Raw genomic sequence first — 22,589 nt, 5'->3', positions numbered from 1 at the left:
TAGAAAGAAAAGAAGATTAAAAAGGAATTAGTCCACAGGGGTTTGAGCATAAGAGAGGGAGAAAGGAAGAAAAAAGCTAATTTGCTAGCTAGGGTATTTTTTGTTATTTTTTCCCCACAGAAAGAAAATAAAAAGTTAAGCCACTCACTCCAAGAGGGATCTCCTAGCAGTAAATATCTTGCCATGTTCTGGAGGGGCTCTCAAAATCCTGCAAACAGGAAAGGAGAGCATTCAAGATGAAAAAAGGAAATAAAGCTCCCAGGACGTGTAACCTTGTTATAGGACCAAACTAAAACCGACTTACTTGGCTTTGTGTAGGTCCTTCTCTGAGCAAGGAGCTGGAAAGAGGGAAGATGAAGAATCCAGGAGCGCCGATTTTGCCACCAAACTGTTCACAAACTCTGTGAAGTGACTGTCCACCTCCTTCATGAAAGCTGGCTTCAATTGCTGATAGAGTGGAAACAGAGCAACAAGATGTTTAACCCTCCAATACATTTCAATAAGGGATTTATATTGCTTTTGATGTCAGAGGAGGAAAGGGCAAGGCATCACCAAAATACTCCCAATCAGCCTGCCAACAGTTAGAGCCAACCTGGATAACATCGGGGCTTATCCTGGCCTGTTCACACACCTCAAGCCAGAGGACTTTGAATAATGTTTATCTTCTCTATCAGATGCAACACAGAGCAGGAAAGTAAACATTCTGGCCTTCACATAAGCATCTGGAGTAGCAGGTATTTCATGTATTTTATGGTGCCAATAGAAGTTTAGCTCAGCTTACTAAGTAAGCTCCAGAAAACATTTCCCATTCTCAGGGGTCATACAGTTCGCACAAAACCCAGTACAAACACTATTTACACAGAGGCCAATCTAGTGTTACTGGGAAAAAGTGGTAGGATCTGCTATTTAGTTTCTGGTTTTTAGACCAGATGGGTTTTGAACATTTTACCACTCTTTAAGTTAGTTATTTCTGTAGGAAGTGCTACACTGAGCTCTGAATAGCTATATGCTCTTTGCTGCAGTACCAGTTCTCTTACTCTTTATATCAAAAGAGATGCCCCTGTGCAAATCTCAGGGCAAGCATTACTCCTCTGACTAGGAAAGTAGGTAACATGAATTCCCTCAAAAAAAAAAAAACAAACAAAAACCCACACAAACGCACACAACATGCATTCACTTTATTTCATTAAGAACTTAGAGAACTTAAAGATCCTAAGCACTGTTTCACTTCAGAAGATAGTGATTTATAGGACTTCTGAGCATCAAGTTCCTCAATGTCAAGCCCTCAGACACAATTCGTTTTCCCAGTACTTGAGCCTGGTGATGAAGTATGACTGAAAGCGAACGCATGAGTTCCTGAACCACAAGCCTTTCCAGAAGGTTCTGCTAGACAGTATTCATCTTCAGTGTAGGAGACAGTTAAGTTTCAAGAAATGACTACAAACCTAGTGGCATGTTATGTTCTGTTTGTTTGGTCTTCATGCAAGTGTCCATTTGCCTGGCCATCCTTCGGCCTGGGATTTTCCCAGTTTCTGTCCAGATTCAAGGATCAGGTCTTTTCATGATAACTACGTATCATTTGAGCTAGTCCTCCTAATGATCAGCCACTCAAAACAGCTAGTGTCCCTGATCACCTTTAAAATTCTTTACTACTGCTGCTGCTGCTTCTAATCTTTAAGCCTGATATGAAACAAAAGTGAGAAAGCCATTTTCAAGGAGGGAAGGAAAGAGGTGAGAAACTGTATGTAGAAAGGGTGTGTTCTGGAAAGGCCATTTGTGACATGTGGCTCTCGTGTCTTTAGCGTAAGAATTAAGCAGTGAACCATAAACAGCTAGAGCAGCTTTTTTTTGTTTAAGGAGAAACAGGAATGAAGCTTAACTAAACAAGGTAAAGGCAGACAACTGAAACAGGAACTGCTAGGTCTAAGCTGCAGCACTGACTGGCTCTCACAGAGATCTTTCTACAACTGTGTTTTAGAGTCTTGCTTCCACTGATTGAGGGCTATATCGCTGACCAGTGTCATTTTCCAGGCATGCTTGGACTGATTTTGAGATGGTAGACTTGAAACACTATGCTAAGTCCACCTCTTCTGACACAAGAGCTTTTAAGCTAAAAGCTACTAACAGATAATGCATTCTTATAAAGTGCTACTTTCTAATATGTGTAAACAGCCAAGTGAGCAGCAAGTTTAACTCTATAGCAGCATATTTAACAAACTGAAATGAAGCTATATAAAACTAGAAGACCCTGAGGTCAGGATGTATCAGAACTCTATGCTCCTCTTGTTCCACAGCAGTCACATCCAGAGACATCTTTTAAAAGAGAAGCTGCAGTAGGAGAAGGAACAGATTAATATTTAACTTAAAAACATTTTTCCCCTATTTGGCAGCTGCCAATGTAAAACAAACAAGCTTCACCAGTACTTAATGAAACAGCAGCTCTTAGTAGCTGCTTACTCCCAAAAATTCCTTTCCAAGAGGCAGAGAAGGGGATTTATCTCCCCCCTCCCCCCGCAGAGATGTGGCTTTGCTCCTTTATAAACAGGAGAAAGGAAAATTAGAGTATTTTAGAATTACAGCTTGTAAGAAAACACACCAGCACTCTGGCACAATCTGAGTTTACAGCACGTGCACGCACATATCCCTACCAGAAGAGCCACACTGAAATTCTTGCTTCTCTTGGAGCGTTCAGATTTCCACAGCAAAAGGAACGCTAACCATGCCTACTAAACTGGCCTGCCCTCCACCACCTCCCTCAAGGTCTCTCTCCTGGCTGGAAACCCTGTTTTGAACTCTAATTGACAGTTCATTTCCTTGAACAAACTGTTTCCTTAAACCAGTTCTTGCCTCTTCAGTTAAGACTTTCCTCTTAGCACAGTCCTCCAGGCCTAACACCTACTTATTTGCATGTTTGGATGGGAAGGAAATAGGAGGAACGGGGCTTAAGCTCTTATTAGATTACGTCTGATAAAATCAGAGCACAAAGCCTACACTAACTGTAATACTGTACAACATATACCAATATCACTATTGCCTATCAAAAGGCTGTCATTTGAGCAATCGCCAGTGTAACCGTCAGCGCTCAATAAGCCAAGAACATTCCACCCAGTCACCAGAGAAAAGCAAGTGTAAGACATATAATGCACCTCCCATCAGCCTTCACAATGGCAGCCTTGCTGTACCCACCTCCAGTTCAAAGCACTTTTAAGCATACTTCAGGAAGCTTTTGGTCAAGTCTTACAGACAAGGAATTGGACAAATCCACTCAGCTGTCACAATTCAATTTTAAAGATAAACTGGTCATTACAAAAATAAAGAGGGGCAAATACTGAAAGAATGCTACGCCATAAAAAGCGGAAACTGGCTATAAACTGATCAGAAGTCGGAGGAAGTTGAACCAAATATCCTTGCAGCTTACTGCTAAAGAAAACATTGCAAGAGTTCTCCAGTATTTTACTCACCCTTTAGTTATATTGCTTGTTATTTTAGTTATAGTATGGCACAGTTATATTTTATTAACTCTTTAGTTATGGCTGTTGTTAAGTTACACACCTACTACCTGTGAAGGGGGTGGGGGGGAGGGGAAGACTTTAAAACAGGAAAATATCTCAAAGGTACAGAACGTTGTTTTCTTTCTGCCTTATAAGCATTCATTTGCTAACTTGCATACAAGACCGGGAAAATTAGATGACTTCATCTTTGCCATTGAAATCTCTGCAGCAAAGTGAAGCAAGAGTGCAGGACAATTTGCCCTGAAGAACATGTGTGCTAAGAAAGACAGCATGGAGGGTGCAGTTCATTGTTAGCCAACTTCATGTAATTTGGGCATGAGCCATCTTTCTCAGAACAGTTTGGAAAGGCACACAAAACACCTACTCATCTCAGCTAGGACAAGGGCACTCAGACTCAAAATACATTAGAAATACTTAGCGCTCTTTTCCTTGAAGAGGGAAAACACGGGTGTTGCTCACTGACAAAGATAGTGGGACCAAAGCTCAGGAAGGTTTTGCTCCATAGCTAGCGGAACAGAAGCTTTGGGATACAGGCTACATGCTACCTTTTATTCTGTGGCTGGCAGACACAGAGCACTTTAGACTTTAAATATGCAACCTGTCAAAGGGAGCAGGCTCAGCTGACAATCACATTGCCTGAAGTCAGTAGTGAGGGAAGTTCAATTTCATTACAGGCCTCAAAGTTCATTCTTATCTTTGGAGTTCACCCTTTTGGGGTCAAGTAAGACAGAACTGCATTTTGATAATGCTACTTCTTTTATGCAAAGTGAGAAAAGGTAGGAAGGAGGGGATAAAGAACAGGCAGTATAAACATCGCCGCTCTCAAGCTGTCCCTGAAAAGGACAGTTTGCGTTCCAGGACCAGTGACTCTTCGAAAGACATCCAGGGCCAATTATCCCACTTCTCTCCACCAACATCCATTAGAGTATATTTACCTCAGCTTCTGCTATTAGCTGCATTTTCCTTGTTATCACATGGTCGACATCAACCCGGCCTAAGGAGGAAAAGCAAATATTTAACAGTTGCATTTTCGGTAATATGACCTGCATGACTGAAAACACAAAAAGTAGCATGCGGTAACTCAGCCACTGATTTTTTTCCTAAGGGCTTCTGACCTCTAATAAGCTTCCAATAAGTTCACAACTAAGCTGCAGGAAGTTCATAAACTATAAGCAAATATTTTAGACAACCATTTAGGATCACAGCATTGTAAGGCAGGGAACAGCTGATAACACGTTGGACTTCTAAAGCTGTGTTTTCCATCAGCAACTCTGCAAATCTTCAAGGTCTCTAAACATGTTCAGCCTTGAAACAGCAACTAGAACAACCCCCAGAAGGTCATATGCAAGCGTGCTGATCTTTTATCAGGCCTTTATCTTACACACAGTGAACTAGACATGAGATTAGCTTGTCTGGAGGTCTCGGCATTGCCGATAGATAAGGTGGTCAAGTCATGACTATCTGTACAAATAGGGTAAGTTACCAGCTCTGAAGACAGGCACAACAGCGAGTTAGAATATTAGCCTGTAATGAAACCTGCCTACTCTCACCCCTTTCACCCTCCAGAAGTACTAGACTTTGGTCCGACTGTACTTCTCAATATGCTTTATCACTTAAGCAAACAGAATCAGGTCTGATTATGTCATGAACATCATCTGACTTTTGTCATTACCAATATCTTTGACTGATATTTAGAACCTTGAAATCCACCTGTCTTCTGCATAGAAAACTATACACAGTTGACATGCTTGTATTATGTCAAGAGGAACAACATACACAAATCAAACTGCCGTTTCAGACAAGTAGTGCTTTAAGACTCGGTTTGTCTGCAGTGGTTGCACACTGCTCATAAACCAGCTGGTGTTTTAATTCTTGTTATTGGTGAAGGAAAACACAGAAAAAGTTACTTAACAGCAATTATCGCTAACACAGTACCTTATATAGTAACACATGGTTAGTATTGCAACTTCCATATTCAGTTTCTAAGATAACATTGCCATGTTTAGAAAAGAGGTCACAAGCTGAATTTCCGTAATAACATTTCAGTAAAGCCCAAGTTACCAGATCTGCAGTTTAGAAAGAGGTGCCACTGTTGTGCTCCTGTGTGACCAGGAAACAAAGATTCATGATAGCATCACCGTTCATAACACAAGCAGGGCAGGAACAACAAGGCTGTATGTGCACAGGCTAAGCAAACTGTACAGTGTTACTCCAAGTACAAGTGTTTCTGTGATGCACACTAGTCTAAGAGTGGCTGTATAAGCTGCCAGTTGTAAAGGTATAGATAGACCTGCTCCAGCAATGACTCCGATTCCAATATTGGAAGAGTTCAGTGAAACAGGAAACACTAGCTTTAATCAAGCTATGCTCAATCATCACAAAACCCAGGACTCTGACAGCGTTAGTCTGACCTCCCCCTGCTCCATATCAAGCAAGCCGTAACATCATTTTTGTCTATAAAAACTGCTACACAAGCTCAAGCTCTAGCCTGAAGAACGGACCAGGAGCAACAACCTATTCCTTAGCAACCTAGTAATTCTCATGTTTATTGCTGCATTACAAACACCATGATTTTTTTTGGCGACATGCAAAGATCAAGTAGAATTTCTGGTTGCTAAGCATCTTTCACCTCGACAACAAAAAATTACCTCAGCATTTAAGCTTATCACATTGTTATACTTGCTGAATGGAAGCAGTTCGTGGAAAGTGATTCAAAAGAGTGTAAGCAGCCATTAGAGAGCCATTAGAGCTTCCATTCAGCTTGTGCACTTTGCTGGAATTAAATGAGGATCCCTCCACCCTCCCCCCCCCCCCCCCCCCAAAAAAAAAAACAAAACACCCAAGGTTTTCCATTAGCAGAACTGGGTCCCTGTATGTATCAACCGTTCTACTCCCCCACTTCAAAATTATGTTAACATCCCCTCATTACTACTGCAGCAAGAACCTTTACATGCTTATCTGCTAACCAGCAAAACAAACAGCGCTGTTGAATTCAGAGCACACCTAACCTTTCCTGCAAAAGGGTAGGAACTTGCATCTTTCTCTTCTACCCAGCTGCCAATCTTCAAGAGCCTATCAAGTTTGCTTGAAGCTGTCCAACACTGCCAAAGAGGACAGGACACATGAGACTTTGGGTATTGTGCTACTTCCTTTGTAAGCCAAGCTACAGATAAACAGCGACAGTTTTAACCATATATTTCCTGCCATAACTTGCATTAGAAGTCTTAGTTACTACAACTACCCAGGAAGGGTATCTAGTTTGGAAATAAAACATTTTTTGACTCACAAGGTCTTAAAAGATGGACATAAGTTTTACAGATACCTCCTTTCCTGCACAATCATTAAAGATATACTTTGGGTAAGTCCGACATGCTCATGCTGCAATTGGTAAATCATACACAGCCTTCCTTCTGTCACTCCACCCACCCACACACTAATGCTGTGCACACACTACACAGGCTAGAAACATACCAAGGTTTAAAAAGGCTTTAAATCAAGATCTGAACATCTTTAGTATACACATCTCGTGTAATAAGCCAAGTAAAACAACTTGTAAGCTCAGTTGCTTCCCATCCAGGGGGAAAAGTCTCCTGAAAAAGGAAAGGACCATCCCAAATAAGTAGTTCTGCTGCCTAGCACTGCCCAATAAACTGATGTCAAGTCACCAGACAGCAAACAGAAGCTGTAATTCATCCACTTTCTGAATCATTCATCTTCTGTTGTGCAAGCAACCACTTACAGCCTCAAAGAATATTAGAGAAGAGAATCACATGAATTTAAGTCTAAAAGGAATCGCTCGCTAATGAGAAATCTGAACCTTCATTTTCCTTTGACATTGAAAAGGAAAACTGGCTCCTTCTGTATCACTTAAGAATTGCAGCATCATTACAAAAATTGGACTCCAGGTTGCACAGGACAAGCAAGCCCATCTTAGCGTTTAAAGTAATGTGGGATATGTCTTAAGACAATAGGAAATAATTTAAAACTCGTTAAGAAAAACCTCCTTCGAACATTATTATGAAATAGCAGCAGGCAGGAGGCAACAGGAGGCTGAAGCAGGATTTGCTTTGAAAGAGCTCTGCTGCACAGAGAGAAGTTTCAGTTTAAAGGGAATTGCGCTCCCTTCCCATCAGGAGGGGGAACTGATAAGAACTTTATCTAGCTGACCGCTTACCTGTGGCTTGTAGGAACCAATTCTTGCAAGATCTTTGACACCTCTGCACCCCCCCTCAAATTCAAAGCAGGCTCAAAAGTCAGAAGAACAAATGTGCAATTTACAAGTAAGCTCTGTTGCCCTAGGAAACCAGGCTAAACAAAGATCACCTGAAAATTGAGCAAGATTCTTACTGTTAAAAGTTTGAGAAGTGTAGCTCCACACAAGATTTTTTTTATACACAACCTTCTTCAAAGAGTCATTTCCCCTTTTTCAATCTATTCTTATACACGCTACGGACAAGTGACGTTGGAACGACCACAGAACCACCCCGTTCATATGATCTGTTAGCGCTGCAGCTTGGGATCCAGCAAAAAGTTTCCACAAGATTCTATCCAGTGCTCTACTGAATAAGCTCTTCAAAATGAGCTGTGCTAGGAAGCAGTCAAAAATTTTGCTTAACCACTAAGTCTGAAAGTACAGCCAAAGGCACAAATGGGAATAAGTCATTTGAATAAAGCCATAGCTTTTATGCAGTATCATGGTTTCAGCTTGGTATGACTTCAGCAGCCACAGGAGCTGCCTGCAGTTCAGCACTCACCGTCCAACTATTACAGCGTTGTGGGAGTACGTTTGTTATCAAGCAGTTAGAACAATCCAGGGAGACTGCTGCTGTTCAAGTCACTGCAGAGCATTTGTGACAAAATGCCTCTCTGCAGAAAGGCTAAGAGAGGCACATGAAGAACAAACTACACCTTATTGCCACATGTACTTGAAAGCTATTTCCCAGGTGGATTGGGCAACCAATCACACCAGACAAGATTGTGCCTGACAGAATTACTCACAGTTCAGAAGGATTTTTCCCTAACATTAGCAAGTTTTACAATAAGATCCTGAAACCAAGTCCTAGCTACAAACTGATTCTTCTGTATCTGGTATTGCCCTGCCCTAGAAGGATTTAAAAATACTATCCTTAACCTTTCTTGATTGGGCAACTTACCACTAAAGAGGTTAAAACAATACAGACAGAAGGAGTTCCTGTTACTGTTTGATACCTGGATTCCAAGGCTCCTCTAACCATTGAGGACGTCATCTGAAGGACAGCTATGTTAAAGCCACTCCAGTGGAAGTCTATTGTAAAGAAGGAAGCTTTCCACATCCACTGCAATGCAACACATAATAATTTAACACTACTAAGCCTTATTCTGAGGTTTGCTACTTTATTTGGCCACTCAGGAGATGGAGTCAAGTTATGACTGGATTGACTCCATAGCTCAGCCGATCTGCTTAAAGAACACAAAGGCCATGACGATCTATGTCACCGCATTGCAGTCTGGCGAGAATTCAGTTCAGGAGTCAAGCCTGCAGAAACACAGGACCCAAACAGCCTCTTCCCTCGCAGAAGGAAACATCAGCATGCTCCAATTTGTAAAGAGCCAGCATACCCTCAGTTTTAAACAAAAAAACAGGAGAAAAAAACAAACCACGAACAACTCAGCCTTCACCAAACCCATGGGTTGCAAATCAAGAGAGTCTAGAATTACCAGAATCCACTTAATCTTAGAAGTGACAGCTCTATGGTTGATCCATCTCTCTGAAATACTTCCAAGAAACTCAATTCAAACAGCTTAATCCCAAATTCATTATTCTGTAACAAGCAGCTTGTACAACTCACACTTATTCCTGTAGGTCAGACAGCAAACATTAGAGAAGTTTTCTGAATTGATCCCTGCTTCAGAGCTCCTTCCTCTTACACCCATCAGTAGGCACACACCATTCACGCAGCTTCGTGAACTTTCACGCTGAGAATGGTCAATAGCAACCTTTTCCTTAGAGGATTACAACCCCCTTTCAAGACCAGCTTTACTGAACAGACTTACTTTAGCAAGCAAAGATATGCCACAAAGCTTGTTTGCAGACCAGTCACCAGACTTGCAATCCTTTTCTGATTTCTCAGGCAAGAAGGGCAGACTCTACAATCATCAGTTTACTATTTTGAGTGGTCTCATCTCAGCATCCTAGAGGCTCTCAGATGCATGTGGAAGAGCTCTGTCTTCTCTAACCTTTTTAAGATCTTTCCAGACAGTTTCTACTGAAGCCATTCCAGGTAAGACTTTTCTTCCTCCAATAACGCACTATTACCAACATCTCATTATGTGGAGCAGTTTTAGATTAATTTTCAACTGAAAACACAGAGGACTACTCTTACTAAGGATGGCTGCCTCTCAACAGGGGATTATTGCTGCCTAGATCACTTGTTGACTCTAGGCCAGTACCAAATTAGTTATTTAAATATGATATTGAGCTGACTCAATTGGGGTGGGGGGTGGGGGCAGAAGAGGTAATGAGACTAAAGTTCAGCTACTTTGTTGAAGCAAAATTACAGGCTGAATCATTACAAGATAATCACATCAAAGGACAGCAGAATCCTTCTGGCAATCTCAAAGCTATGAACATTTCCATGTTACTATAAGTGGGGAAGGACCTGAATACAAACTGTTCAGTCTTAGAACTAAGCAAGCAATGAAACTGTTTCCAGTAATACTGAGGGAGCAAGAAAAACAAAAAACAACAGAAAACACCCATACCACACGTGCTATACAAATGGAAGAACCAGGAACATTGCTCCTCTAAAGCCAAAATATGGATTCAAACTATGCTTCCAAATTATGCTTCCAAACAAGTTCAGGTCAGTCAACGCATTTCAGTTTTAACAGAAAAGGAATAATTGGCCTAGAGGTCTCTGTAAGGAGTTCACACGTTTCTGGAAGCGAATCACTTGGCCCCTGACAAGCTCAAGTTTAAAGGTAGATTCTGTGCATTAATCAGGGAAGATCAAGAGTGGGAAGTCACATTAGTGGTTTAGCTTTTGTGCGGGAAGAGTTGCCACAAAGACGCCACTTGCATACAAGTTATGGTCATTACAGTCTCTAGCCTGGCTGGAATCCCTTGACTGCAATAAATATGCATCTTGTTTAAAATTCTGCACAGCATCCAGTATTAAGATGCCACAGTGTAATCAGGATGTTGCCAGACACACCAGACCGTTAGCCTCAAGCTGCTTTTGTATATATCAAGACTAAGGCCTGAGGAATAGCTATTCATAAGTGAATAGCTAGGACAAAAGAAACCATTCTCCTGAGAAATTTTTCCAGGTGAGATGTCCTTTCACAAAAATCCCTCCCTACTAATGGTGTAAGCTCTGTAAACATACTGTACCACATTAGGAGGCCACATGTTCAGGTCACATGAACACTTTCTTCAACTTTTGAAACCTTTACAATTTGTGTCAGAGGTGCTGATCTAACCCTACCAAATAGAGGAATTTCTGGCCAAAGGGTTACATCTTCCTCATGTTCCTATGATGGGGTCAGGCATCAGAGACTGACTCCTGTCTCCTACCTGCTGTGGCACTTATACTGCTCCCATTGCCGGGCCGAGTGAAGCGTCTGCAGAAACTGATAACACTCTTGTGTCTTTGTGACACTTCCGCTGAACTGGCAGCGGCCTCAAAAAGCAGAGCCTCCAAGTCTCAACTAAACAGCATGCATCTCAGCTTTTCTTGCTGTCCTTTACTGCAGTTTGGACTATATTAAAGCCTACTGCTTTGCACTTAGCCCCAGACAGGCTCAGATGTCACGTGTCAGGCTAGAATGACTACCCAAAAATAAGTATTGGGACAAACGTTTTAGCTCCAACCCTAGGGCCAGCCTGCTTACAACGCTGCAAGTCTTTCTGCCAACGTAAGTCTGAGAAAGAGGGAATCAAGAAGAGGGACGTGGTAACTTGCTAGCATTTCACAAAAATGCAGGGGTCTGCCTACACAGATCTAACTGCAGGATTACGGCTCTAACATACGTGTACAACTCAGCTATGCAAAATAAGCATCAAGAGCCCTAACATTACAGTGAAACCCAGCAGGCATATGCCTATGGATGAAAGCTCAGCACACATTCAAGAGATCTGCCCTAGAACGCTTACTTGCTCTGAACCCACACTATGTCACCTGCAGTGACACTGTCACATTCCACAGGGTTTAAAAATGAAAAAGCTTATAGAAATGGACACACCCACCTATCAAGTGGCAATCATTACAGCTATATCTATTCTTCATCCACAAGCCAGCAAGAACTCAAGTCTATGTGCAAATTCAGGTGTTTCCATAGATAAAGTAGAAGCCTGCTTCTAATCCTGTAACAATTCCTTTTCCAATAGCCACTAACTCCCTGCAAGTTTCTAAAAACAGCATTAATGGAACAGTCCTGTTCAACTGGAATAAAACACTGGCATCACTGAAACCTTGAAGTGGTTTGTGCATCAGTTTTCCCTCCGATATATTTTTTGTAAGAAGAAATATGCCTCCTCCTAAAGGCACAGCATAACTCACCAGTCGGAGACTATCAGTGTCCATGGAGTCCCCAGGCAAAGCCTGAACTCCCATACAATTTCCCTGCAAATCAAGGGACGGGAAACATATGGCAGCAACTATCCCACAAAAACAACTAAAGCCATGTTACCTCTGATGTGGCCAAAATATTAGGTTAATACAAATTCAATTGTTTGCTGTTGTATTACACCTCATCTGGCAGCCAAGGTCAAAACCAGGTAGGAGTTATTTGGGCAGTAACATAAGGCACGGTAGACAGTTTGTGACAGCCCCACGGGCACCAAGGACTATTCTTTGGGGCAGCCTACCTCCATCAGTCTGTCATCATGCACACACCAGCTTGGTCTTACACATTAAAGACCATTTTGTTCAAAGCCTTCAGGAAGGCGCATACATGAAGCCTGTGTGGAAGTAAGAAGTCCTCAAGAGTGTTTAAATACACCAGGATTCCAAACAAAACTGTTGTCAAGATGCATTTACACCATTTATAGCTTTAGAACCTTTCTTCCTCATCACAGATATTTCTGCTGTGATAATTAACCATTTCACCCCAGATCCCTGCAAACACTGCAGTCCATAGCCCCTGAGGCAGAGTTCTGCAGAGCAGCACTCCAGTCAACCTGAATCTGCTGAAGACATGCAGTGGGTACACAGGGAGCTCCACCTTGGGGAAAAAACTGAAATGAAAGAGTGAAGGGGCAAGGGCCATGAGCTGGGAAGGGCACCTTAGAAGAAACCATGTGTCAGAGAGAGAACTAACCCTGAAAGAAAGAATCTCACCGTTGCTTGAGTTTTGGAACGACCTCTCGCCCTCAGACCTCCTCTGCGTTTCTTCGTTCTCAGAGGTCCTGTAGGTCGCAGTGGAGCCAGTCTGGCGTTTTCTTACACAGTCTTCACCTGCCATTGTTTTCCAGCTGAACAGAAAAGGATAGGAAGCTATTAATGAAGAAACTCATTTATTCTTTACACTGAGTAAGAATAGATCTACACAGCCTTCTTCACGCTAAAGTTAGATTTTCTTCTTTCCATTACAAAGGCAAAGCAAGGGCAGGGGAAAAATAAACACACACTCGCATCAGCCATTTACTGTGCTTTTTCCCCCTACTACGAGCCCTGAAGGAGTAAAGTAACCAAGCAAGTTCCCCTATCACTACCACAAACACTTCCCCTTCTCTCTCCCTCTCCCCCTCAAACCTTCTAAATAAGTATTTAAAGATACTCCTAACACGTCGTTGAATCTTAAAGGCCCCAAAGCCCTTGCAAATGCTTTCCGATAGTCAGTCGGACAGCAAAATTTGTCTCCCAAGAGATCAGGCATGTTTGCTTTGCAGAATCACCCACAAGATTTTGTCCAAGACAAGCCCTTTCCTGTTAAGCCTTCAGTTTTACTAGAAGAGCAGCTTCCTCAACAGATCCTTGTGCTCTGGCCAGACAACGGTTGTATTGCAAACCAGGGGAAAAAACAGGAAGAGAGAATTGGGTTTGAAATACACTAGACTCAATGGCAAAGGTCACAGCCGAGGACAGAACTTTCAGCAGTGAACACTTGAACTATCACAGTTAGGCTGAAAACACAGAAAATCCTTGTTTAAGGGGGAGTAGAGAGGGAAGAAGGGCATTCAGATGTTTATTTGGTCACAAGGTGACATTCCAGCATACTCCCCACTGAAGACAGCTCAAGAGACTCTCAGAGCTGTAGCTGGAACCAAGGACAATTATCAGAACTGGACTTTCAGAAAACCACACAGGCATACATGTAGTTAAATTTACAAACTAATGCCTCTCCTTTATGATGCATTTTTCACACCTTGGTGCAAACTCTTAAACAGGCACTTGCTTCGCTGTTAGAGAACAGAATATATGTGCTTAGCACAGACGAGCCACTAGAGATGGGCAAGGAAAACTCATGGACCTGTAGGCAGAGTAGAGTAGGCAGAATACAATTATTTAATGTTCGATTTATTCAAAATACTGGGACCACCACTTCTGCAAAAGGCAAACAGGACCCTTATGATTACATGCTGTCACGGCCTCAGCTTTCTGTGTTTATCCCTCTAGCAGAGCTACCTCCCAGTCTCCTTTTGAGCATTACAAAATACAAAAAAAAGTTTTGCAACACCAATCAGTAAATCACTAACTCAATCACCAACATTGTAAGACAGGGCTTGGATAGGCAGCATGTTGCAAGAAACAAAGTCACAGCCAGGTCTAGAAGCTATTAAACAAAGACCATAAAAATGACAAACTTTCCAGCTGACTTTGTAAAACAGTTGATAGCTCACACTATCAGTCTTCATAAAGCAGAACGCATTCATCCAAATATTTGGGAACATAAAAGAACTAGACAAGAATATGGTAAAAACTTCCTATAGCAAATAGGCTCAGTAGCACAGAGAGCTAGTTCAGAGGACATAATCTGCTTCCACTAGCTTTGTCAGTAGCTATTGCTATCACCCTCTGCAATAACCCTCTTAGCTTTAAGTGTGACACAGTCACCATCATAAAGACATCACACTTTCCACCTCCTACCTTTCCCACACAGTTCCAAGCATGGGCACTACCACATTACGTTACTGTAAAGAATCATTTTGCCCACCAGGGGCTTACAACTGTAAGGAGACCCTGGACAGGCAGACATTTCAAGCCTTCTGCTCTTACTCGTGTAAGATGGCCAAAATCTTCTCATTCGATAAGAATCGGGTCACTCTGATTAAATAACAGGGTGTATCCGGGCCACTAGAGAACCTCTCCAATGTCTCCTGATTGAAGGTAAATAAGTTGTTCTTGTGAGCCACACCCCTCCTTAAAAAGACACCCATTTCACAACACAGGATCAAGTTTGTTTCTTTTCTCATCACACTCTCCACTCTATTCAAGAGGTGACGGAAATATTCCTCCCTCCCCAGTGCAGCTGTGGGAGCAGTTGCAGTATCTGACCGAACGGCTAAGAGATAGGAATTAGAAGTAAAGAGATCCAGCATGGGAGAAGAAAAAACAACGCATGGGAAAGAGTTAAAGTGATTAAGCTAAAGAGTTGCTACAGTAACTGAACTTCATGTAAAAAGTGTAACAAAATAAACCAATTCAGATGGGCTGACTGATCAGAATAAAGCCTCTTTTGGCAAAGAAGCAAGAATCGCATTGGGGAATCTAAGACAACATGAACATTTTCCTTCTGTTTCCATCTGAAAAAAGGTATAACATTACAATAACTAAGCATCTCTCAGCACATCAGTCTCTAAGGAGGACATCAGATCTTCCCTTTGATCTCTGCTAGAGCCAAATCAATCACAATAGAGTGTCAGGATAAGACTGACGCGTTCACCAGGAGGAAACCTTTCCCTGCAACTTGGGAACAGTCACTCCTTTCAGCCCGCTCCAGGATATCTTGGTTCACAAACATACCCCATTATCAACCTTCCCAGCAGAAGCTCACCGATTCCGACCGCATTATAACACTCATAAGAGGCACCAATAAACCGCGTTTCTCCCTCTTGCCTTTCAAAACACCGGTAGCTGAAAGTATGCCTCAGGAGAAAAGCAACACCTTACAGGAAGCACACCTTCGCATTTCAAAAGGTTTGGCACCACAGCCAGGGCACATCTTCTACCTCCAGCACAGCTTATTCTAAATAACAGCCTTACACCAAACACCCTTCAGCATCCCGCAGGTTCTCCTTTTGCCTGCGGACACGGTTTCAGCTAACAGACCGGGCGCCGCCGCAGCAGACGCGCTAGAGAGGCCCCAAAACAAAGTTCAGTCCACCTCACGGCCGGCCGCGACACGCCAGTCACTCGGCAGGAGAGCGAGCCCGAAGCCTCCCCCGTTAACAACGGGCAGCCGCTTAACGAACGCGGCCGCGCACAGGGCAGAGCGGGGAGGCAGCTCCCGCCTCCGCAACCGCTCTGCCAACGAGAGCGGAAACGTTTCGCCGCGCTGCTCGCCACAAGCCGCCCCGCTCCCTCCCGGCCGGAGGTGGGGGGGGGGGGGCGCGGCGAACCGGGCCTAACGGCAGCGGCGGGGCAGGACGGAGCGAGCCCGCCGCCGCCGCGCGGCCAGGCCGGGGGCTGAGGCGGCGGCGGCGGCGACCCCCCCCCCCGCAGCCGCGCGAGCGTCACCTCGAGGCCGCCAGCTCTCCGCGCCCCGCAACGGCTTCCCGCCTCCGCGCGCCGCAGGCCCTCTTCCCTCGGCCCGCTCACGTCACCGCGCAGGGGGAGGGGGGAGCGCCGCCGCCCCCTATTGGCTGGGAGGCGTTCCCGGGGGGAGGGGCCGGGACGCTCGGCGCGGGGGCGGCACGTGAAGCGCACGTGGGCGCGCACCGCCCCCTCCTTCCCTCCCTCCCCCTCCCCCTTCCCCCCGCCGCGCTGCGCCCCGCCGCAGTTTCCCGCCTCTCCCCTCCCCCACGCCTCGGCTTTTCTCTCAGCGCCTCGTAACGGCCGGTGGCGGCGGCGGCGGCGGGAGCGGGCCGCCGAGCGCCTGCTCCTGCCGCCCGCCTCATCCCAGTCCTCCTGGGGCCGGGCTTAAAGATGAGGGAGGGGTGTACATAACCCCTCGAGATGGGGAGGGGGGTGGTCGCGGCTGCCCCACGCAGAGGTCTGGTTCAGGCAGCCACCGCATACCGACTGCTAAAACCACAGCATACGGACCGCTCCCCCCCACCCCTGCCCCGAAAAAAAAAAAAACCCATGGCACCTGGAAAGCTTATTTCAAGGATCCGGGAGGACACAGGGTCAAGGGTGGAAGGCGTAGGGGAGCCTGCAGCTCCAGCTGACCTTGTCCTTCAGAAGGAGCGCAGCAGTCGCTCCGCAAGTCGCTCAGCCCGGCTTCCGGGGTTTTTCGTACAAGCCTGTGTCCCCTGTCATGAAACGGCTTTACAGAGGCGAGGACGAATATTTCTAAAGGGAAGTAGAATTGGAGCACCTGCCAGTTTGAGTAGCAGCCTGCTACCCTACCCTCTGCCACGGCATAAATAATCACAGCCAAAAGTTTTACCCCAGAGACCCTGAGCTCCGCAAGGAAATGTTTCGTGCCAAAGAGCAAAGCCGTCGCTCGCCACTCAGGTGGGAGCCCGCACCGGAGAGGTCTCCTTCCAGACCCAGCCTCTCATCTACAGTGTCGAAAAACTGGGTGAAAAGCTCAGATTTGCACTCCGGTTTCTGTCCTTCGCTAGGAAGACGCAGGCTCGTGACGAGACTGTGAGTCACTGGATTGCCTCAACAGCAAACAACCTCCAGTAACCTTTCAGGAGCTGCATTTCACAAGTGCAAATGGGAAGGTATTCCCGAAAGAGGGAGAACTAAATGACTAACTTTCTACCAGCAGGCACATATCTTTCCCTCTTTTCATGACTTCCAGGCCGGACTATGCGCACTTACTTACTTAGATACACCTTGACAGGCTGTCCCAAAGCTACGACCAGGTTTTAGAATATTTCACAGTGTCTGTCACGTTTCACCTTATCAGCCCTGTTCTCTGCTGGTAAAACAAATTTGTTTTGACCAACGCATACCTGGGAAACATTTTTTTAAATGTTTAACTCTGCTGGGGCTCTTCGGACTTTGTTTTCAATAATCTTTGGGGACTCTGAGCAGAGCCACTGAGTGAAAAATCTGGAAGAGATTTAGGTTGCAATAATTGTTTGCAATATTAATCCACACCCATCTTTCACGCTGCTTAGTAGGAAAACTGCTGTAAACATTAAAAGCCAAGTCCTATCATTGCGAACATGCAAATAGCTGCACGGATGATACCACTGGGAATTTTCACATAACTGAGCCACCAACTGCTGGAAGCCCATTTTAACACATTTCTTAGAGCTACTCTAAAGTCAGGCTATACGTAATCATCCGTGCTCTGATGCTGAAAATTCTGCGCCAGTCGTCTGCACTGAGAGGTGGTGCCAACATGAGCTGGGTGAGCAACTGCAAAAGAACAAAAAGAATAACAACAAAAAAAAACCTCCAAGAGTTCCCTAAAGATCAATACGCTGTTCATGACACTTTTTCATCAAATTAGTAAAACTCTAGCTCTGGACGGAGATACCTTTATCAGAATGAAAGGTGGACACAACCTGCCAGGCTAATGAATTTGCTTTTCTTATTCTTGCCCTTTAAGAGGCAAGACAGAGGTGCCCTCATATTAGCCCCTCTTAAAAAAAACTCCTCCAGCTACATCACGAACTCTGCTTCTCACCAATGTGCTTGTGATCTTGATTTTTCCAGGAGTCTTACTTTACATTCATCCTGCTAGGTGCTCAATTGCTCAGTGACTGCCAAACCACCATTGCTCCTGAGGGCTCCTGGCTGAATCACGGCGGGGTCGTTTCCATTTGTTGACAGTGGGAAGCTGTGCCCCGACCTTGCAGCCCTTTGCTTATGAGAACTTCGCTTGCTCTCACCTCACCCAGCACCAGGCAGCCACCCCTGCCCCCTTGATTTCTGCAGCTTGTCTCCAGTCCTCCTCTCTTCTTCTTTCTCTTTTTCCTTTTCCCTGATTTTGTGTGCATGTTATGTATCAGCACTTGGACTGGTGATGCAGTGGTCACTGGCTGTCTGCCTCGTACTTACCAGCTCAGAGGGAGCATAAAGAAAAGCCTTTGTGTTTATTCTTACGTTCTGCCCAGGGTGGGTGGCTACATCCACCTTTTGATGGCGGAAGCAAGGGGGTCCATGCAGCCGAGCGGAGGCAGCGTGCGAGGCAGCAGCATGGCCTGTACCGGCCAGTGTTAGAGAGGTGGGGTCCGCAGAGGAGGGAGGCAAAGGGTTGAGGCTTTCACATCTCCGCTAGAAAATCTGTGTCTCGTCCTGTTCCTTTCTGCCATTCTTGGCACGGTTGCAAAACAGATGTGATTAACGCTGCCTATTTTTAATTCTGTGTAACTCAGATTTATTTTCTATTTGAGGGTTTTTGGTGTCAGTCGTCTCAGGTACTAAGTAGCTGTGGTGGTTTCTGATGCCTGTGTTTATTGCCGCTGATTTTAGCTCGAACAATTCATTCCTTTAAAACTTCTATCTGGCCTTTATAGTCAGCCATCCAAGAGCGTCAATACTTTCACATATTTTGATATAGTGTAGTATTTCCTGTAATTTATTGCTTAAAAGTTAAGTTTATAATTTCTCAGTAATGGAAACAAACGCATGCACCATAGCAATGTTCTGCTGTATAAATGAAAGAGCTCCCTCAAGTGGTACAAGTATTTTTAACGTTTCTCTAGAATAATAATAAAATGCTAGTAAACTTAGACATAAAATCTAAAGTTGGCTGTAAGTGTAGTGATGAATAAGCTTCCGTTTTTCCAGCATAACCAGACAAAATGACACTGATGTAAGACTGAGGCCAAAACTCAAATAGGCAAGTGCTGCCGTTACAAAAAGTGACATTTAAGAAACTGTAGAGGATTTCAGACTGATCAGTAATGCATGACTGAATTTTGGCAAGAGGACCTAAAACGAGCTCCAGCAGATATCACATTGTTGAGGATGTCTGATGCATTTATAAATCTTAAAGATTACTTTTTAAAGCTCAGGTTCAAGTTTTCACAGTTGCTACTATCAACGTATCAAGATTTTGCGTGTAATTACCCTTGCTCCTCTTTACTTTGTGTGAGGCGTATAGTTTTCAAAATATTTGTTGACAGAGATTGAGCTGAGCAGACTTCTGGGATAAGACAGAAGCAGCAGGAATCAAACTCCGACTTCAGAGCGCAAATCCTTGCGCAGTTACGTTCCAAGCAATAAAGTCGCAGTTTACGCTGGCAGATGGAACAGTCAGAAAGAAGCAAGCTCATCTCTTTCAGCAGAGGGCAGTGGTATCCTTACTCAAGCAACACACCACTTCTTGCTCCTGAACTGAAATGGTCCTGTGAAAGCATAAAACCCTGCTGCCGCCAGCAGGTTGCTGGCCTCCGCTCAGAGCTCAGCAAATCAAGCCTCGAACTTCTTGACCTGACCACACAGGAGACGCATCAGCCAACTTCATTGCTGTGATTTCATTGCTCAAGTATGAAAAGGGGAAACCCGCGTTATTTTCTGAGGAGCAAATAATTTTCCTTTTCCCTACCATTTTTGAAGTAATAGGAGTAATCCTGCCACCTGGGCTAGTGTAATAGCTTTTTTTTTTTTTTTTAATGAGAAGGTTATTTCTTGAGTACAGTTAACAAGGAGATCCTCCTAATCTGCTGAGCACCAAATTAGGAACAGTATTGAATCTGTATAGGTGTAATTACTGGGTAACCCTGCTAAGCTGAGCTGTGTTTTCTGAAACTGTTCTTTACTTCCCATAACACAGCCAGCTTTTCCTCTCTCTTAGGCTCAGAAACAATTTCATCAGGGTCCCAACCACATTATTCTATTATAATCATTCTCCTTGGGGCACCAGCTCAAACCAGCCTCGGATTTATTTTGCAGCATGTTCCGCTGCTTATTAAAATTGCATGAAAGAATTGAAACCACCTCAATGAGAGAGTCTCTGAAGTTGTTTCAGCAGGAATGCACTGCATGAAATGTGCAGTCAACCCTGGAAGAGTGTCTTCAGAGATTAGTTCCAGAACAAACAGGTCGGGTTAATGGTATTGACTCATCTGCTTTTAAGGGCTTTCTAAATATTTTTTTGTGGAAACACAGCACTGAATTTGGCTAGGCTCTCCTTCCCATTCCTACAGTAGCCACTGTACATGTTGCTTGTGACTCCACAGATTGCCATCTATGTTGTAGAGCTGGGACCTTTCCACGTGAAAGTAAGACACACTAGGCAGAAGACTAGACATTTTACACCTAGTATACTGCCTGCTTACTACTCCTTAGGTCCATCCGCTCATTGCAGCTCTGGTGGCCCTCATAGCCTGTTGTGTGGCCCTGGTCTGGATGCAGATGGCTAGGTGCCTTCTCTCCTAGGCAGTTAACATCTTACTCTGCCTGCTATGAGTCTGAGTTTTGATCCTTTTAGACATCAGTCCATAAACACTTCAGATGTCCTAAATTTGGTCTGCAGTCCAAATGCTAGCTTGAAAGGGGAATTTACTGGCATATTACAAATAAGGAGAAAGCAAAACAGAAATAGGAATTTAACAACTGCACAAGTGAACAAACAGGTATATTAAAAAAAAAAGGGATGTAAATATCATGTGATAAGATTCTGAAAGATGATTCTGGCCTTCCTATATCCTCTTGGTGGTGTTTCTTCTGCAACAAAGGGAACCTAACAGTGCATCTCAGAAACAACTGAGGATTTCTCTAATACAGAAAGGCCTAGAGCTGAAGAGGAGCTAGCATGGCTTGCCAATAACATCCATTGGTTAGTTGCTTTGGACCAGAAATCTCTTCCTCTCAATATTTCACGATAATTTACATCCTTTTTCTCAATGTAAATACAAAATAGTTTGCTACAATTCTCCCCATAGCTGCTAAGATGCACAGGTGGACAAAACAGTGTAAACCAGTACTGCCTACCATTCCCTCATCTCCCATTGGTTTTGTAACAGTGTAAATCCACTGACTGCTGATAAACGTGGGGGAGAATTAGGGCTTATGTAATGACTAGGCCAGAAAAGACAGTTGTTTGCAGGTAATCATACGGTCCTACCTATTCCATTTTTTGGAATGTTATGGAGGCTAATAATTTCCTATGTGCAGTAATGAACATTTTAACTTTTCTAACATGTGAGATTTCCACAGCTTTCTCTGCTTCCCAGTTCTAGAAACAGAAGCAGGTTCTAGGGACAGGGCTGTGAGGGCATATTCCAACATGAGTCGGAAGATGATTTTTTTGGTAGTCTTTATTTTACAGTCTTCAGAAATAACATGATAAGGCAAGAGGAAAGGTATTGAACTTGAAAGGTGCAGGAAAAAAAACTATTCAGCTGGTATCATGAGAACAAAGCACCCAGGTTTTCTCTTTGTGGGAAAATGAAATCCTTAGGGTTATCCAGGAGAGAAGTTACAGAGAAATGTAGCTTAGATAGCCAGTGTTTACAAGATATACAGGGCACACTATAGAGAAATCCAGAAGCATCAACATGGCAGCTAGAATCATAATGTCAGAAGTGGCAGATCTAAAGATAACGGAAGTCCCAAAAGTAAGAGGATGTGAGGAAAAATCATCCTCCTCAAAAGTAGGACGTACTTCTCAGAGGACAGCAAGTATCTTCATAAAGCCATGGAAGACTGGCTCTTTATTACACACTAAGAAAGAAAACATGCTTTCAGCTTTCAATGTCAGGCATTTCTTCTTTTCCACCTTGTTGTAACGTCTGCAAAGATAGATGACATCTACTGAAAGTGGTCCCAAGCAGGAGACATTTCTAAATCTGTCCAACCAGTTCTTTGGCTGTTTCCATGGTAATGACGCAGCAAGGCCTGCTGTTTTCCCTTCTGTGAGAGCCTTTATCAAGCTTGATATGCATTGAAACACCATGCATTTGTAGCTCTCCTGCCAAAAAACTTCCCTCCTCACTGCTCAAGGCCATTTCCATCTGTTCCTTTTTACTTCTCCCTGACTTTGGAAATACCTGGCTAGAGAGGGAATATATGCATGTGTTCT

At 43.9% G+C, this 22,589-nt stretch overlaps 1 protein-coding gene across 14 annotated transcripts in view; it reads right to left on the bottom strand.

Annotated features, from left to right (window-relative positions):
* SOAT1 (sterol O-acyltransferase 1) overlaps window positions 1-17,252 on the bottom strand; it is a 30,778-nt gene extending 13,526 nt beyond the window's left edge. Inside the window, exons 1-5 of one of the 14 annotated variants that reach the window (XM_009672727.2) lie at window positions 17,046-17,252; window positions 12,833-12,966; window positions 4,448-4,506; window positions 305-447; window positions 149-208 (exon numbers count right to left, since the gene is read on the bottom strand). In XM_009672727.2, the coding sequence (XP_009671022.2) occupies window positions 149-208; window positions 305-447; window positions 4,448-4,506; window positions 12,833-12,956 (386 nt within the window). In that variant the 5' untranslated portion in view covers window positions 12,957-12,966; window positions 17,046-17,252. Of the gene's footprint in view, window positions 1-148; window positions 209-304; window positions 448-4,447; window positions 4,507-6,520; window positions 6,614-7,686; window positions 7,835-7,859; window positions 7,914-12,812; window positions 12,967-13,246; window positions 13,267-13,393; window positions 13,746-13,859; window positions 14,397-15,550; window positions 15,799-15,818; window positions 16,135-16,171; window positions 16,301-16,745 lie in introns of those variants that run through there. The other 13 variants (XM_068951799.1, XM_068951795.1, XM_068951805.1 and 10 more) reach the window with 13 other exon arrangements.
* Between the last annotated feature and the right edge of the window lie 5,337 nt (window positions 17,253-22,589).

The sequence above is a fragment of the Struthio camelus genome, chromosome 8, assembly GCF_040807025.1.
Source record: "Struthio camelus isolate bStrCam1 chromosome 8, bStrCam1.hap1, whole genome shotgun sequence".
Taxonomy (NCBI): domain Eukaryota; kingdom Metazoa; phylum Chordata; class Aves; order Struthioniformes; family Struthionidae; genus Struthio; species Struthio camelus.
This window is presented reverse-complemented; position numbering and strand designations above follow the sequence as displayed.